This window comes from Syngnathus typhle, linkage group LG13 (genome assembly GCF_033458585.1).
Source record: "Syngnathus typhle isolate RoL2023-S1 ecotype Sweden linkage group LG13, RoL_Styp_1.0, whole genome shotgun sequence".
Lineage (NCBI taxonomy): Eukaryota > Metazoa > Chordata > Actinopteri > Syngnathiformes > Syngnathidae > Syngnathus > Syngnathus typhle.
Genome location: NC_083750.1, coordinates 4,518,346 through 4,535,862, shown reverse-complemented (window position 1 = coordinate 4,535,862; position 17,517 = coordinate 4,518,346). Strand labels below are relative to the sequence as shown.

At 41.1% G+C, this 17,517-nt stretch overlaps 2 protein-coding genes across 7 annotated transcripts in view; both read left to right on the top strand.

The window, feature by feature from the left end:
* The first annotated feature begins 176 nt into the window (after nt 1–176).
* On the top strand, nt 177–2,018 carry LOC133165433 (gamma-interferon-inducible lysosomal thiol reductase-like). The gene is made up of 4 exons (XM_061295091.1): nt 177–287; nt 378–413; nt 1,238–1,426; nt 1,919–2,018. Exons 1-4 carry the CDS (start codon nt 183–185, stop codon nt 1,940–1,942), a joined length of 354 nt encoding a protein of 117 aa, XP_061151075.1. The 5' UTR covers nt 177–182; the 3' UTR covers nt 1,943–2,018.
* An 887-nt stretch (nt 2,019–2,905) lies between these two features.
* Nucleotides 2,906–17,517, top strand: part of pde4ca (phosphodiesterase 4C, cAMP-specific a) — a 34,642-nt gene continuing 20,030 nt past the window's right edge. Inside the window, exons 1-3 of one of the 6 annotated variants that reach the window (XM_061295084.1) lie at nt 2,906–2,977; nt 3,067–3,152; nt 5,039–5,256. In XM_061295084.1, the coding sequence (XP_061151068.1) occupies nt 3,135–3,152; nt 5,039–5,256 (236 nt within the window). In that variant the 5' untranslated portion in view covers nt 2,906–2,977; nt 3,067–3,134. Of the gene's footprint in view, nt 2,978–3,066; nt 4,430–5,038; nt 5,257–7,673; nt 8,437–17,517 lie in introns of those variants that run through there. The other 5 variants (XM_061295082.1, XM_061295081.1, XM_061295085.1 and 2 more) reach the window with 5 other exon arrangements.

Below are 17,517 nucleotides of genomic sequence, written 5' to 3'. Positions count from 1 at the left end.
TGGGGCTCCTCATGTTTTTGATTACAATGTAATTGTTAAGGGTATAGTATAATGTACATCTTTTTGACGTGGTTGTTTTCTCAAATGACGCCACTAGATATCGCTCCTGTTCTTTAGGGTTAGGGTCTGGGCGTGGCTACAAGTGACGTCGAAAACGTCACTAGGCCGCCAGCCAATCAAAGATGACGCGGTACTTTATTAAGGAAACGCAGGGCGAAAGGTTCCGTACGTTTTCACGGCTTGCTTATAGATTGAGCTTATACGAAGTTTATTGTCGGATAATGAAGGTGGCTTTGCTGCTTATATTGACTTTTATCGTAAGCTTTAAATCTAAATGTAGTTCTCTGTCTTTGCCATGTCCTTACACTTCGTCACAGTGGTGTTCATCTCCTGAGTCAGCCGTTCAATGCGGGGTGAGATTGATAATAAGATATTTTTAACCATATAAACTTTATATTGGGTCTGGTTATTCTAAGGTAAAACATTGTATTAAACCTTTGCGTTGTGTGTAACGATAAAAACATATTCGGTCTGGTTCTACACAGGTAAAACGTCGTTTGCGTTGTGTGTAAAAAATGATTCCAAGACTTTTTTTTCAACCAAATTTCCACCCTAAAACTCATTATATGAAATCAAATACTATCGATACTCTGTCTAGTAAAAAAAAAAGTAAAAGTAGAACTGCAGTTAGAAGTCTTGTACTTAAAAACAAAAGTACAACTTTGTAGTTTGAAATGTACAGAGGTTCTACCTCAGGGGTGCCAAACAAATTTTTTTCGCGGGCCGCATTGTAGTCATAGCTTCTTTCGGAGGGCCATTGTGACTGTCAACCCATATAAATGTATGAGCACCTCATATTATATACAGTAAAAGCTACAAAACAAACTGACAAATTACTCGTTTTCAAATAAGATGAGTAAAAATTGGTCAAATATCTAGAAAAAAAAGGTATTAAAAGTGAAGACAATTTGCAATTCTAGTAATGACACACTAATTTGATGCACAATTTGTCTTCCCGGGCCACATCAAATGATGTTGCGGGCCGTATCTAGCCCCCGGGCCTTGACTTTGACACCTGTGTTCTACCTGGTCTTCATCCGTCATAGAAACTAATATACCTTAATGCACCCCAGAAGAGATTTCTGTGATCTTCTGGGATCCTCCGCATACATTTTTTAGAATCACTACACAATGTTCCCTGAAATATTATAGAAAATTGTTGCCCTTCTTCATGCAGGTTTTGAAACAGTGTCACCACGCCAACTTGACCAAGGCACGCCAGGCAGGGGAACCTGTCCAGTTGGATGTCTACTATGAAAGTCTGTGTCCCGACTGCATACTTTATCTCACGCGGGTGCTGTACCCCACATGGGTGTTGCTACAGGACATCCTTTCTGTCCACCTGGTCCCTTTTGGCAATGCACAGGTATATGTGGCTATGATCTAGTTTTATTTCCACTATAGTGTTGTCATGGGAGGATTATCACGGCCCTGAAAGGGAACTTGTATAAGCAGCCTGTTGATTATGGAACAGCAGCTTAATTTCATATACAGCCATCCCACCTCAAAGGTTGAACACAGTATGTTCCGTAACTTGATAACAGTCAAACCTTAAAATTTATAAAGCACTTGTTAAAGACGCTGCATTCATGGAATGCAAAAAAGTGTAAACACCACTGTTTAAATGCTCATTTTTTTGACAACGAATTTTTTGAAAATGTTTTCCATCAAAGTAATATTCAATTGAAACAAAACTGACATTTTTTGAGAGGGGAAATGAAAATAAACAACTGAGATAATGTTTGTATATGTGTGCACGTGGTAATGTGGATATATTTTCGAATTAAATAACTGTTTAAATAGTTAACGGGTTAATAATTAATAGACAACGTTTGTGTAATTGTTGATTTTGTGTTAGACTTTGGATGTTTTTGGACAATAGGAATCATCCAGTGGTAGCAAGTATGTATTTAAGTGCCAACATGGAGAACAGGAGTGCCTTGGCAATATGATTCAGGTAAAGTTTCCCATCACTCAACTGCTGTCACTGACCATATTTGTAACAGAAAATGTTTACATTTTCCAGGTCTCGTCTGTGCAGTTTTATGAAGTATATTGTGGTTTTTTTCCTAGACATGTTTGTTGAACATGAGCGACAATGCCTTCCTCATTATCTTCTGCATGGAGGCCTCCACTGATGTCATTGCATCTGCCAAGAGTGTGAGAAACGTTTGGTTTCTTCCATCTTTTCACCGCTAATGTGTCGTCTAAATATCGTATTTGTGCCTAGTGTGTTAATCTTTACAGTCCTCAACTGAGCTGGGATCGCCTCATGAGCTGCGTGGATGGAGACGTCGGAAACCAGCTGATGCATCAGAACGCTTTGAGGACCAATGCTTTGGATCCTCCGCATACGTTTGTACCCTGGGTGACCATTAATGGGGTGAGCTTTGCTGCTGCTTGTTACATCACTTCCTCACGGGGACTTTATTGATCCCCGAGGGAAAATTCAGTGTAACTCAACTTTCAGTACACCTTTAATATAATATAATCTTAAAATAATTGCAATCAAAATAAGAAAAAATACTGGCTGTTCTTGATGTGTGCTCCCTTAGCCTCTTGGGGGCAGTATGGGGCCTTGTATGCGTGGAGTCAAAGCCTTAACATTGAGAATAGTGAAACTTGTGATTATGCTTTTTTTTTTTTTTTTTAAATAATATAATTAATTCATACAGTGTTTGTGGGTGAACACTAATTATCTGATGGAATATTTCACCTTATCACTGGCAATGTTTCAAAATTGAAACTAGAATTAAATTTCAATGAACAGCCCAACCTGTGTTTAGCCATGCTGTTTTTATTTTTTTTTTTGCAAACCCTTTTTAATTTGTCAACAACAAACTTCCAGGTGCACACAGATGACCTGCAGAAGAAAGCCACAACTTCTCTCTTCCCGTTTATCTGCAGCATGTACAAGGTAGACACTTGTTGCCTCTTTATAGCCGCAGCACTGACAGTTCTTGACTCAAGGCTGTGCCCTTTGACCTCTTAACTATGTGTTTGCAGGGCATCAAGCCCGTGGTCTGTGGAGACACAGAAGCATCTACCGGCGCCTCTTTACAATAAGCGGCTCGATGCCGACCCTGCTTCAGGTGTGGCCACTGTGGCAAGTTGTTTGAGCATTCATGAGAAAAACATCAACATTGCTTTTACTTTTGCTTTTGCTCCCATGTTTCATAAAGTGTGAACTCAAGAGGTTTGCTACTTTTTCTATGGACACAAATGTCATGGAATCCTTTAGGATTTCAATAGTTTGCTGTCTAAAACAAAATCACTGGGCTTGCCTTGATAACATTTTGCACGGGATAAATGTCTAGCCTTTGAATGTATAAATTTGTCTTGTCTCTTTGGCCTTTAGATGGGGCCCATACTCATTCATACAGCTTTAGCGCCTGAAAGGAGCCAAGCGCTACAAACATTTACCCCTTCTAAATTTATTGCGTGAATATTAATGGCAGTGATGGCCCAAGCTGGTAGTGCTTTTATATTTTCCTACATGTGTATTGAATAAGCAACAGCAAAAACAAACCACACAGAAATATTGCATTGCATTGCACAAATGGAAAAATAGAAGTGAACTTTATTGCAATCATTTTGGTTATGCATCAGCGTGCTTGCATTCCTTTATGGTAACATTCCTGGGACATGGTTGACCTCAAGCATTGCCAGCCCCAGCATTGCTGCCCAGTATTCATTCAAATCTCTGAAACAGAGTTATGGAATATTCACCAAGGGCTGTCAGAATATACAATAATCGAAAACCAGCAAAACACACAGTCTTGTATAATTTTCATGTCATCTTAGGGAATATGTTCTGTTAAAGAAAAACATGTGGAAGAACTCAAATGCACTTTTAGATTAACTTTGAGATGGTACCAATCTAAGTATGTAACTATTCTATTGGAATAAAAATGTCATATGAAGCTCTGTTGATCTGCCATGGAAGATTTTAGGCAGCACATTGTGGCCCAACCAGAACTTCTGCATACATGACGTCCCCTGATTGTCCAACCAGATAAAGACACACGATTCGCACTATCCTGATACACACGCTAATTTTTCACCAGATCTCAGCTCTGCTTTATGGATTACTTTTTTCTTTTTTTTTTGCCTTTTTACTTTGTCCATACTGATTCATCCACTCCCCCCCCCCCCCCTGTTTAGAAAAGAAAAGTAATTTATGTGACACTGGACTTTTTACAAGCGGAGGACTGTGAGAAGGTAGAGGAATAGTCGCCTGAGGAAGTGACAGCCTATGACATTATCTTAAATGTAATAACTCAAGTTTTCCATCACCTTTCCAGTTGTCTTGCTACCCTGATACAGTATGAAGAGAAATAACTCATCAAAATGTTTTAATGTCACTGAGGTAAGAAAAGTAGATCAAATAAAAATATATTTTTAGAATTTGTGTCATTGTCAATATATTATGCTTTATACACTGTTTTTGTAAAGATAATTGTTCAAATGGCAAATATCATGACATGCTGTGTAGCTTGGGGGTGATTGTGTTGTCACGAGATACTTGTGAAAAGAATCTCTTTTTGTGTTGGTTTTAAAATACTGTCGCATACTTGTGAAAAGAATCTCTTTTTGTGTTGGTTTTAAAATACTGACGCAGCAGGTCCAATGAGCCTTAGAGCCAAATTCATCGTGAGAGCCAACTTGTTAGATGTCTTTCCATCTATCCATTTTCCGAACCGCTTATCCTCACGAGGGTCGCGCTTGTGTTTCGAGCCTATCGCAGGAGTATTTGGGCGGCATGGGCAGTATACCCTGAATTGGTCCCCAGCCAATCACAGGGCAAACATACACAATCATTCTTACAAGCATAGCTACAGACAGTTTGGAGTGGTCAGTTGACCTTCCAAAGGGTCTGTGCATAAAATGAATCACCTTATTAAAATGAACAATTGAGTCCTTTTACTTCCATAGCCTTCTGTTCTCTGTCTTAACACTATGGTCTGTGCCTTTTCAGAGAGAGTGGGGGTCTTCGCACCAGACCCCTTGCACCGAGCCCCTCCAAAGTTCTTACGTCAAATATGCAGTCAAGAGGCTCTTCTCTGGCACCCTGCATCTACCCAGGCTGTCATGCAGACCCGCTGTGCTGGACAGACTTGAGGATGCCCTGTCGGATTCCGGTTCTGGATCTCCTGGGACCCTTTGGTCACTGACTAGTCGTATCTCCAAAGCCTTGTGAGTCTGCAATTCTCTTTTTTGTTGGCAGTACTTTTCACAATATACACGGTCCTCACATATAAAGTAGTAAGCTTCACCTACTCTGATCCAACTCTTTAAACTGAAGATGGTTGCCATTTTGGACAGTTGAAGTAAGGCAAGGCAGATGGACCCCCCATGGAAAATGGGTGGTTTGTGTCAGGAAAAGGCCTCTGGTCTAAAGAGGCTACTGCTAACCATATTGTTCCATGCCAGTGACTTGCTGTGGTGACCGCTGACAGTGAAAAGATGTGACTTAGAAAATGTTGGTCATAAATTAGTATTACGTTTAACTACAGCTATACTGACAACCTGGTCATTTTTTTCTTAGTCGCTGTAACTCATCAGTATGGGTCGTGTTAAGGTCTTGTACAATCAAAATATTGACCCACCAATTTAAAGAGTGAACCGATAAATGTTTTGAGTTTGAGCAGGACAAACACACAAATATAAAATGGCCTGGAGACTCATGAGGCCACGCCCCTTCAAGACACGCCTGCCACATTCAGTCGCTACAGTGTGTAAATCATAATTACCGTATTTTCCGGACTATAAGGCGCACCGGACTATAAGGCACACCTTCAATGAATGGCCCATTTTAAAACTTAATCCTTATATAAGGCGCATCGGACTATAAAGCGCACCATTAATGCATCATGTCAGATTTTTAATCCAAATCAAATCATTCTCCATTTGATCTTTTTTATTTCAACTTCAGATGCAACAAATGACTTTATAATCACAAAATAATGATCCATAGTCTTTTTGATTCATGATTCATAGTCTTCAGCAGGCCACTTATGCTTGATTTCATGACACAATGCTTCGGGCCAGTTTGAATTTAGGAATTTAGTCCATATATAAGGCGCACTGGACTATAAGGCGCACTGACGGCTTTTGAGAAGATTTTAGGTTTTTAGGTGCGCCTTATAGCCCGGAAAATACGGTACTGTCCAAAATAACCCAATTTTAGTCAATGCTTGGACTGAGCCACTACTTGGGTCAATGTGACCCAATTTCTGAGTTGTTTTGTGCAAAACAAGTCCTGTCTAAGCCCACCAAGATATTTAGGCATTGAACTACTCAGAGAAACGCAACATCAACATATTGCTGTGAGTCTGCCTCTATATTTGGTCAGTTGCTTTGTTCTAAATATACAAATCCCACCATGGTCGTAACCCACTGTATCCTCCTTTGGGGAATTTTGGCAGCCCAGATAATCCCTTCAGGTCTTCCAGATGTTTTGCATCAAGTGACACGTGACTAAAAACTGTGAATCTCTGTTTACTAAGCAACAGAAGAAATAAGAGAGTGAGTGCTGCTATGAACGTTCGACTCCATTTCTAAAACAGTCACTTCGATTTGCGCACCTTGGCAAAAAAGTGACGAACCTAAAAAGTACAAAAGCAAGAACATAACTTATTGTTTTATTTGATGACTTCTATCCCAAAACATTTGAAATCGTTTCATAGCAACTGTTATTATTGATGATACCGCATGGGTCAGATGACATTTTACAAGTTTGTTGTGTAACAATGAGCAACCAAATCAAAACCTTTGCTCTGCCTGCTGCTCCTTGGTGTCAGTCTTGCTTCTGCTCACTGCTGAATTTTCCTGCTACCTTATGGGGGCTAGAACCAAAGATCTGATGACCTTTTCTTTGCTTTGTGAATTTCTTAGAAGCCAATCTTGATTGCGTTGCGGTAGGTAGTAAAAAGTGTGGTCGTCATGGCGAAAGATGACGAATGACCAACGGCATGTTAACAAAGCCGCTAACGTTCAGTGATGTGCGCCATGAGATTTGTTGTTATGTAAAATATGTAATAAATACTCAAATAGTGGGTGCTGAAGCATTTGAAATTGGTGTCTTGCAATGGAAGCGATAGCTTCCACCTAATAGTTGCTTTTCTTGACCTGGGACTGCCTCTGTTTCAAACATTACTTAAGAATACAAAATGTACTGGAGCAAGAAAGTGTCAACGCCTGAAACCATTTTTTTTTGTTTGTTTTTTTAAGCTTTCTCCCAACTGTTGCCTATCAGTTGAGCCTCGTGTCAGATGCCTGAGCTCCTTGGGTTATTTCACTGTGTATACACAGAAACTGGATTTATCTGCGAGTCTTTAATCACGAGGTTCCCTTGCTTACTCCCCAGCAATAAACGAATGGGTTGGGTCAGGGATGGCGGGTGGAGATGATGTTGCCTCTGGTCACAGATAGAGAGCGCCGTTGTGACAGCACCCATGCTGTCTTGCTGATTTAGTCAGAGGAGCTTCATGTGACTTGTCTTGGTAATCTCGGAGCATGTGAAACGCAAAGAGGCTGTCTGCATGGAAATAGGCAATTCCCCCAACAAATTGTACCAGCAAGAAAATCCTGAGTATGCAAAATCACTTGACATGACTACGAAGCGAGCTGGAGAGTCAAGGCAAGCAACAGCTGAATGTTTGGACTTGAAGCGGTAGTAATTTTGTAGCACAGTTATCAAGTTGAAGAGCTGGATTCTATTTTCGGATTGAATGAAAGTCGGTTGAGGGACAAAACCTGGAGGGGATCTGTCATGATTCTGCTGCCCTGTAAATCAGACGTCCATATTTAGTTGGAGCAAGGGGACGGCTTAGCTGTAATGTAAACAAAGCCTCAGAGTAGGAGGGAGGGGAGTACATCAACATAGAGTTGACGGGTTGATGTACCCGTGCTCCTTCAGCAAGGGACGAGAAAGAAACGTATCTCTTTTTGGATTCCATCTAAAAAGATTTTAAATGACCAGAGGCATTGGCTCTACCAGAATTTGGACTGGACAAATTCTGCCATGTGGTTATGTCACCACACATTCTGTTGAAGTAAACCGTAGAGGAATTTGAGAATAGTGCCTCATACTATCACAGAGCAGGCAGTCTAATTAACCATGAGTGATTTTTGCTCAGAGAGTTCTGAAGAAGAACAGGTTGAAGTTCAGGGACAAAGAAGAAGGCACAGGCTGCCTATTATTCAGCTCCTACCGAGGACAAAGACAGGATCACCTGGTGGATCTCCAAAGAACTCGCCTAGGGACTCCCCACGCGGGTCTCCTCGAAATTCCCCCATGTTCTTCAGAAAGATGATGATGGCCAGGAGCATCAACCTCCAGAGGCGCCGCTTCACTTTGGCACACACGCCCAGGTAGAGTCTGTTTCTCAAAGGCTCCTGTGTTAAGGTTTTTGCATGGCTCCAAAAAAATACTTGGCGATGAGTACTTTACAACTTAGTCCAAAATATACCGCTAGCCAGTTTTTGCGCTTACATATTTCCAAATGTCCTGAACTAACAGTTCCCCTCAAAAATAATCGCACAATTGTGTTTTCACCTTCTGCTGATCGTTGCAAGGCTAGATTGTGTTGGTGTAACTAGTGGGAGTCCCTCTTCTCAGCTGCTCTTGTTCGTTTATTTTTGGCTCCCGGATTATCAAGTCCTGTGGTGTCATGGAATTCACACTTTGGTTTTGCTTTAACATTATGCACTGTCCAAGGATGGTGAGATTAGCCGTGTCTGCGGATTTGACGCTTTTTTGCGTATTTGTATCTGGATTTACTTCTTTGACATTTGACTTGATTGTACTGTATGTTTGCCGCAGCTGTCAGTTTTAGTGTTTAATTTCCTCAAGGTGTAAGTGTTTTTCCAAAGCTTTGTCCACTCGACTGGATCCACCTTAGTCAACATACGACATCCCCGCTTGTCGCCGGATCAGCTGAGTTTGTTGTTCCGCTTTGTTGGGCAAATACTTCAGACAGATAGCATCCACGTGGCTGGAAAACAAAACCTCCATTACGGAGTCTGATATTGTCTTTGTTTTCATTACAGGTAGAAAAAGTCAAGTATTTTCTCCAATAATAATTCCGCCACTGGTTTTTATCTTATCTTGGTTGTTATTTGGTACGGACACCCCGAGAACACAGCTGCGTTGGCTGTCGGCAAACTCCCAAGCGTTTGTGCCTGTGAGCTCCTATTGAGGATTTGAATGCAGATCAAACATTTACTGGGTGAACGCAAGACTCGTGATCACTTGATGCCAATTCGAGAGTACTCGGTTGATGTTCAGTCACAAAGAAACACTGTTATGTATAGTATGGCGGGAAAACTTATGAGGGAAACAGTGCCCGCACACCAAAAGGCGCCGCCTTCCTCTGTCAATGATTACCCTTCTCCAGTATGTACAGCAAAGCCAATCTGATTAAAAAAACAAACGTCTTCCTAGATTTTAGTGTCTGCAGAAAATTGAGATTAGACTCGGGTAGGGTTCATTGGAATAAAATCTCAAGGTTCACTCAGGAAAAGCTACGTCAAACTGTGGCGTTTTAATGGATCTGTTCTGCAAAGTAGTCATCTGCAAGGATATGTGGAGTCTTCTAATGTCACGGCTGAATTGAGGAAGAAAATTTATTGCCGGATGGCTCGCAAGGAGGATAAATTAAACAAAGAGAGGATCTCGCGGAAAATGAATGTCGCAGGGAGCACAATGTTAAAATGTGACCCCTACATTATTTTCACTCAATGTCCAAGTTGATTAAGAACCCTTTTTCCACTGGCTCTTGAGTTAGGGTAAAGAAGTTTGCTCATACATGGGCACAGTTCCAATGAAAATAAAATGTCTCATGTCTGCTTAGCACAATGTCAAGTTGCATTATAAGACAAAACAAACAACTGATTTAGTCATTTAGTCAAGTAAACACACAACACTCCTGACTTTCTTGACCATCATCCTTTGTTTAATGTCTCATTTGGTTACCTCCTGACCTTCCTTGATGTAAAATCATCTATGATGTCCTTGTTTGGTATTTGCTCCTCCTCAACTTGACACTCATGGGGCTAAGGCTGGCCCATTGGAGCGTGGGGTTTTATTAACTTGTAGCTCTCGTTACACAGTGAAAAATCATTTCACACATAGTTTGTTTATTTTTTAGTTGTTGTTCTGGGGGGCACCGTTTGTGGCCACACATGGTGTACATGCCAGGAACCGCCACTGCACTGGTCGAAGTACTGTGGGAATGTGCGTTCAGAGTTATGTAATATTTGTGATTAGATTACATATTAGAAATGCTATAGCAACTCCCTCAGAAATCCAAATTCACACTGCGGTATGAGAATTTATTTATTTGTATATGCCACTTGAGAGTGATACAAGACGATAGCAATTGATTATTTTTATATAGTGCGACGATTGTGAAATTTTGCATGGTCCAAAAAAAAACACAAATCCAATGGGGTTGGACTCAGTTGAAAATAGTTTGCTCGTGAAAGGCACAATATTCCCTAGTTTGTGTATTTTGGCTCACATTATTTTATTTGACTCCAGCCAGCTTCACTTAAGTCCCGTGCTTCACTCTCCTACTCAAAACATGTATTGTATGTTCATTTATTTGTTTGACCGAAGGCGGTAATACGTTAACCGGTCCGGGCATATGATCGCATGAGAGCAGAGTTCAATATTAAAGAGGAAAACGGAATCAACTTTTGAAAAGAATAAAAAAAAAGTCCACACAGATGCAATATTGAAGTATTGATTAACCAGTGCACTGTTATTACCGCTGGCTTAGAGGCAGGTTGCTCACACGAAAAGGGAAAGCGTAGTGGAACGCACGCTCTTTTTTCTTTTTCAGAACCGTCTTACCGTAATTTTGCAGTACCACGCAAATTTCCAGCGATGCCTGTGCAATTCTCTGCCTTCTCTGTCCCGTGTCTCTCATTGGGACTTTCTCGCATTGCCTCTCTGGGATGATGTGCTGCACCCCACCCCTCCTCATCCACTGCAGCGTCTCTCTCTGTCTCTGATACTCGGGGGAGATAGTGTTGTTTGTTTGTTACAAGCCCAAGTTCAATCCCACCACTCTCAAGAGAGAACAGAAGAGGGAGCAGACAACCTTCTGACAAGGACTACGTGGGACGGTCCTCTCCAGGGAGCATCCGATGGGAGTATAAATCCAGCTCTTTTTTTTTTTTCCCCCCTCACTAAGGTTAATTCTAAGCAGCTTCTCGGTGAACACTTTTGATCAAATGATCACCTCTGTACTATGGTTATTGGAGAGCGGAACATGTTCTGGGACCTTTTATTAAGGAAATCCATTTTATTGCTTCTCTGTTGATTTGGATGATCTCAGTCTCGGAGTCTCAGAAGAACAGCAATCAGACCTAAATGAGATGAGTGATTTTCTAACAGAATCGTGTCAACTGAAGAATTAGTTGAGTCAACTCGAATACTGACGACTGACTGTTTCCTTGGTTACACACTTGGCTTGTTTCAACCTCCTGAACTTTTCTCTGAGATGAGACGCTAAAGCTCTGTGATGCGAGGGCTCTACCAGCCAGCACTCTTTGCCTTTTTAGGCATGTGGTGAGCATGTCTGCTTCCGTCCTTTCCATACAAACAAGCGGACATGAACATAATGCCGGACTCAGGAGCTGGATCATAAATTGAATCTCCACCTTATTGCACTGTTGAGCCGTTGATGCTGCATGGAGATGGAAGCAAAGTGGTTCCAGCGAACCTAGGAAATACCAAGAGGGACTCAACAAGGCCTGACTTGATGTAGCAATCAGCTCACAAAATCCTGACGGACTTTACCAGTGGGCTTTCGTGCTTTTGTTTTCCCTCCAAACTCAACAAATGGCAAAGTGATTTGTTTTTACCTTTTTCCCGCGTGGTATGGTTTCTCCCAGCACAGACTTGATTTCTCCTTCACATTTGACAATTTCTATTTCAAATCGCTGTTTTTCCACCTCGCTACAAGATGATGAACAAAGACTCTCGCTTCCAACGGAAGATGCATGGCGGCTTTTCAACCCGCAGACACTCATGCATTGGGTATGTATCCATATCTTGGTTGTCAGTTTTACCCATACGGTGATGCTTGTTGGGATATACGTACTTATGTTGACAAAGATATTTTGCGTTGTATTATAGTTTCGGTATCCGGATCGTTTTTAATTCTCAGGGACTTGAGTGACCTTGACATTCCACCAATATCAAGTCTTTAACTATAGCAGACCTCTCATGCCATGTCTGCCAACAATTGGTCGGTACTTTTGGTATCCTGTTTGCCGTGGTGGCAACGAGGGCCGGGAAAGGGGGGGGGGCAATGTGGATCAATGTCTTTGTCCATTGATGTTCCTCCTTCGGGTAATTGGACAAGAGCCAAGCTGTTGTGTCTGTTGGGCACAGTATGATCATTGTGTGGTCAAGGACAGTTTGGATCTCATTAGAGGACTAACCAAATATTACACTTGTTGAATCGATGATTCGGCGTTTTGGACATAGTTTTTTTCTTGTTAATATTTTTAATGTAAATCTAAAACTTCTGTAAATTCAAAGTATAAAATGATCAGTCTATGTGATTTCTACAAATCTCAACCTGTTGTTAGTCTAGGGAATGTCCAAAAATATAAGTATAGTAACACTCGGGATCAGACATTATGAAAGACAAGCTGCATTGCAAGTGTTCAACAAAGCTTTCTGCACTCTGGGCATAAGACATGTGCTCGAGAGTGTCATAAAATCTCCTGAAGCCTGTTTGAATCATATGAGAAGATCAAAGCATGAGATTGGAAGCCACAGTCAGAAGTACAGAAGTGAGCAGAACAAACCGTTTATTCTCTTAGGTGATACAAAGTAAGAAGATTTTGTCTATTAGGAACATTTCCTGATTGCAACAAAAATATCCTTACCTGGAACTGCAGGACACGAGCCCACACAATGGGAGAAATAATGATGTAATATCCCAGAAGAATATTTGTTTGATTACAAAAAATATTGATGGTTCTTTTGTGGTTATAGAATTCTGGATGAAACATAATAGTACTTTATTTATTTGTTTGTTTGTTTGTTTGTTTATTCGTCAGCCCTATTAGAAGCTGGTCTTCAGCTCCCTTCGCAGATTTTCTATTGGCTTGAGGTCCGCAGACTAATTCATGACAAAGTCTTGTGTGTTTTTTAAGCGGAAAGCAGATTTTTATACAATGTAGTGAAGTCGCTCTGTGCGGACAGTTTTCCGCTTTCATGCTTGACTATCGGGTTCCTTGGGGCACGTGCATATTTTTTCATCATCCAAACATGGCAGGTCAAGTTGACTTCAAATAACTCATCTTCTGTTTCATTCTACCATAGCACTTTCTCCCAAGTCTTCACTGAGTCATTTACGTTTTGGTAAAATTTGGACATTAAGATTACCGATTATCGTCATTTTGTGTGCCTTCCGATTTTGAATAACGATATCTGGAGTTTCCTTATGTTGATGGTTTCGTTTGCCATTCCAGTCTTGTGCGGGTCCGTTTCATACACCCGAGTTAAGATCAGGATTGCACAGCTGTGTCCTTCATGCACACCAAGCTAGTCTGTGGGAGCTAAGATTTTTCAGGAATTTCATGGACAACTTGTATTTTGGATATTTTTATCCAGTCAACTATGTAGATTATTTAACTGGTGTCCCCTAAATTAGTTGTGAAAATGTATGTACTACATCACAAAGAAGTGTGTTGTGCACCACGTTACAACAGATGGCTTTATTCTGAAGTGTACCAAGAGTACCAGGACACTATTCAGTTCTGCTTTCTCTTTCTGTCTTTCTGTCTCTGTTCTGCCCCCGTCTCTCTCTTTCTGTCTCTCTCTCTCCCAATACCCCCCCCCCCCCCCCCTTCACACACACACACCAAACCTTCTTGCTGTGGTTTGAACGAGAGCTCCAAATCAGCGAGATCATTTAGACAAAGGGGTTAAATGCACAGACGACAGGGTGGAGAAAAGATGATTGAGAGGATGTGTATGCAGTTTTTATTTTTGCAGATGTTGGAATGTAAAATGAGGAGGGTGGTATAAGGGTCAAAGGGGAAAAAAAACTGTGTCCAAACTGTGAATTGGACAAAGAGAGGCCAGGGCCAGATATTATTTCAGATCCAAAGAATTTTGAGCAAAACAAACATGTTAAGTAGGGCCATGCAACTAAAGGGCGATAGTGTCAATGTCAGAGGTCTGCTGACACTACACCCCCTTACCCAAACGCACACACATATTTGTCAATATGGCCTGTGTGACTACTCTGTGCGTCACTGCTGTACTCTATAGTTTCAGCATGACTGATTTCCCCAATCGCCTCGAGAGCTTCATCGATCCCCGAGGGGAGCAGCAGCCCGTGACAACTCCAACATAGCCCCAAATCACCAGCAACACCTCTCCTGCGGGCGGGACATCTTGTTCATAAAACAGCTGCTACCTTTGTAGTATCTAATGATGGGAGACAAATATTGTATTTCAGAAAGGAACATTTCATCTCAGTAGCCTCTGCTCTGATGCAACAGTGTCAGATGACTGTTGGATGTAGCCACTAGAGGGGGGAGCTGACTTATGCCTTGGGCTGATTTACAGCAACAATGGTTTCTCTTACCTTTTTCTTACCCCCCCTTTCCAGATTTTATCATCATTCTTAAACAGGTTCTAGATCTGTAGTAAGTAATATATGGGCTTTTTTTTGTTCTTGTTTAAATTTGTAACTGTTGCAATATTACATTTTCTGCATTGTAATACTCCAGTCAAATATATTCTGAAGTCTCTTATTGAGCTAATATAAAAAATGACTATAGATGTGGCTTTATGCTGTGTCTTCTCCTTTTTAAAATATAAATACTAAAATTAATGTTGTTGCCATTTGACAGTCCATGCACCCATTTTCTATACCACGAGGCCATCATCCAGAACCATACTAGCAGAAGGCACACTAATGAATCATAACTGTAGTGAATGACGTTTCACATAAGAGAGACAAATAAAAGAGCCCAATGCTGACACCTGCTGTGGCTGCTTTGTTTGCTTTGACGAAGATGCACCCTTTCAAAGTTTGCTGCATTTTAATTATAATTTGGCAGAGTCTAACAAGGCAGTTTGAGTTCGTGCTTCTGAGCATCAATCGTATTACTTTGTGCCGTTTGTCTGAGTGGTTTTTGAATAGCTCAATTTGTTTAGATGCCTCAACAGTTCTAAATTGTGACCACTAGATGTCGCTATTCTGCAACATTGTAATTTCTACAGTTCAGTATTCCAAATATATGTGACAGGTGTTGCCATACATAGCTGGAACAGTTAAATGTCTTTTCAATTCATTTGAATGGATATTTTGTTGGGGGGGGACGCTAAATTGATTTACAACCTTGACTTGGAATGAATTAAACTCGTAAGTCAAGGTAGCAATGTATTGGTTTTTTTTTTCTTTTTGCAGGAAAAGGCTTAGACAATTGAGGATAATTAGTTGTTGGTGGAGGCCTTTGCTGTGAAAAGTGCCAACAGTTTGCTTGCGTCATTTCCATTTAGCAATTGTGGTTTTGTTGCACAATTTAACAAGAGCTTAGCAAACAGACATGATGACGTTTGACAGGCAGCAGCTTCGGCAGTGCTTTTTACACACTTGAAAAGAGCTCGCTTGTTATCCAGGAATGCCTGCCATGCCTATGTGTAGCCAACATATGATGTCATGAGGCCCCTTTTGTAATTAATAATGGACACGATGGCTTTGATAACCTCGCATTAGGGGCAACGGATGGTGCACCCTTCAGTGGTTGCCTCCCCTCATCTCAGCCTCCATTGCAAGTGTTTGACGAGATGATACTATGCAGAAGCAAACACTTGGCGTCTGTCTTGCTTCAAATGTCCATTTTCTTCCACCCTGGTGACGCACGCAGCACATGAAAAACTGGGAAATCATCTGGTTAGTTGCTGGCTCGTATATGTGCCAACAGTTGTCAAAGGCTTGTAAGAATGTTGACTGTTTTTTTTTTTTTTTGGTAGTAACTTTACATAAAAACACTTGTACATTAAATATAGTGTTTCACAACTACTTTTGGGCCCAGCCATGCATTTTACATTAGAAATCACAACCTAACAACATAAATGTCATAAAAATATATATATATATATATTTACTGTACCTGTACAGTGGTGCCTTGATATACAAACTCAATTTGTTCAAAACACTTAAGTTGTCAAATTGTGTTTTTGAAATATTAAAAGTAATACTCTATATTGTACATTATAAAAATAAATACCGTTTTTTTCCGTGTATAGTGCGCCCCCATGTATAGTACGCACCCCTAAAAATGGCATGCTGATGCTGGAAAAAAGCTTGTACCCATGTATAATACGCACCGAATTTTTATGAATTTTTTTAAAAAAAAAATTTAATTTTTTTTTTTTTTTTTTTTTTTTTAAGTCCCAATGATCGTCACACACGCAGGGAGGCAATGGGTCCCATTTTTATAGTCTTTGGTATAGTCTTAACTAGGCTGGATGTAATTTTTTTTGTTGGCGTTGATTTCTCCGACTGCCCGTAAACGCACCACCGCGCTCCGTGCGCATGGAACGTGTTTGAAGTGAACAGCAGAGAAGAAAGGAACAAGGCAAAGTGTTGTGAAATAAAATATTACCTGTAATACGGATTTAGGTAGAGAACTGAACTCTCGCTCTTTATATAGCTGACGTGTCTTGCTCAACCGTTCTGCGCATCTGTAATGGCGGCCTCCGTATGATATCCGGTTTGCGTGTGTGCGAGAGCGAGAGAGAGCGAGAGAGAGAGCGTGCGAGAGAACGCTCAACCGTAGCGCGCCGCCGACCGCCCAACTGCACCGGGCTGGCCGATTATTGTGACAGAGCCGTCGCTGAAATTTAGAAGATATTTTTAAAGTCCTGATGTACTTTCTAAAATTTAAGTGGACCTCAGTGCGCACTGCGCAGGGAGCTTAATTTGGTGCGGTCGCGCAACCGCAGCGCGCCGGGCGCTCACTGTCGCATTGCTTAAAGAGCGCCTTTGTGTTTTAGGATGAACAGCAGAGACCAAAGGAACAAGGCAAAGTGTTGTGAAATAAAATATTACCTGTAATACGCATTTTGTTATTTGCTGATTGAAACTGCTAATTAAACTGTGAATTGAAACTAATAGGAAGAAAACAACTCTCGCTCTTTATATAGCTGACGTGTCTTGCGCATCCGTTCTGTGCATTTTATTTCACAACACTTTGCCTTGTTCCTTTCTTCTCTGCTGTTCACTTCAAACACGCTCCATGCGACCGCAATGCTCTCGTATCAGACGCTTGCTCGATCACCTGCTCGTTTGCTGTCCCGTGCGCGCACGAAGCGCGGTGGTGCGTTTACGGGCAGTCGGAGAAATTAACGCCAACAAAAAAAATTACATCCAGCCTAGTTAAGACCATACCAAAGACTATAAAAATGGG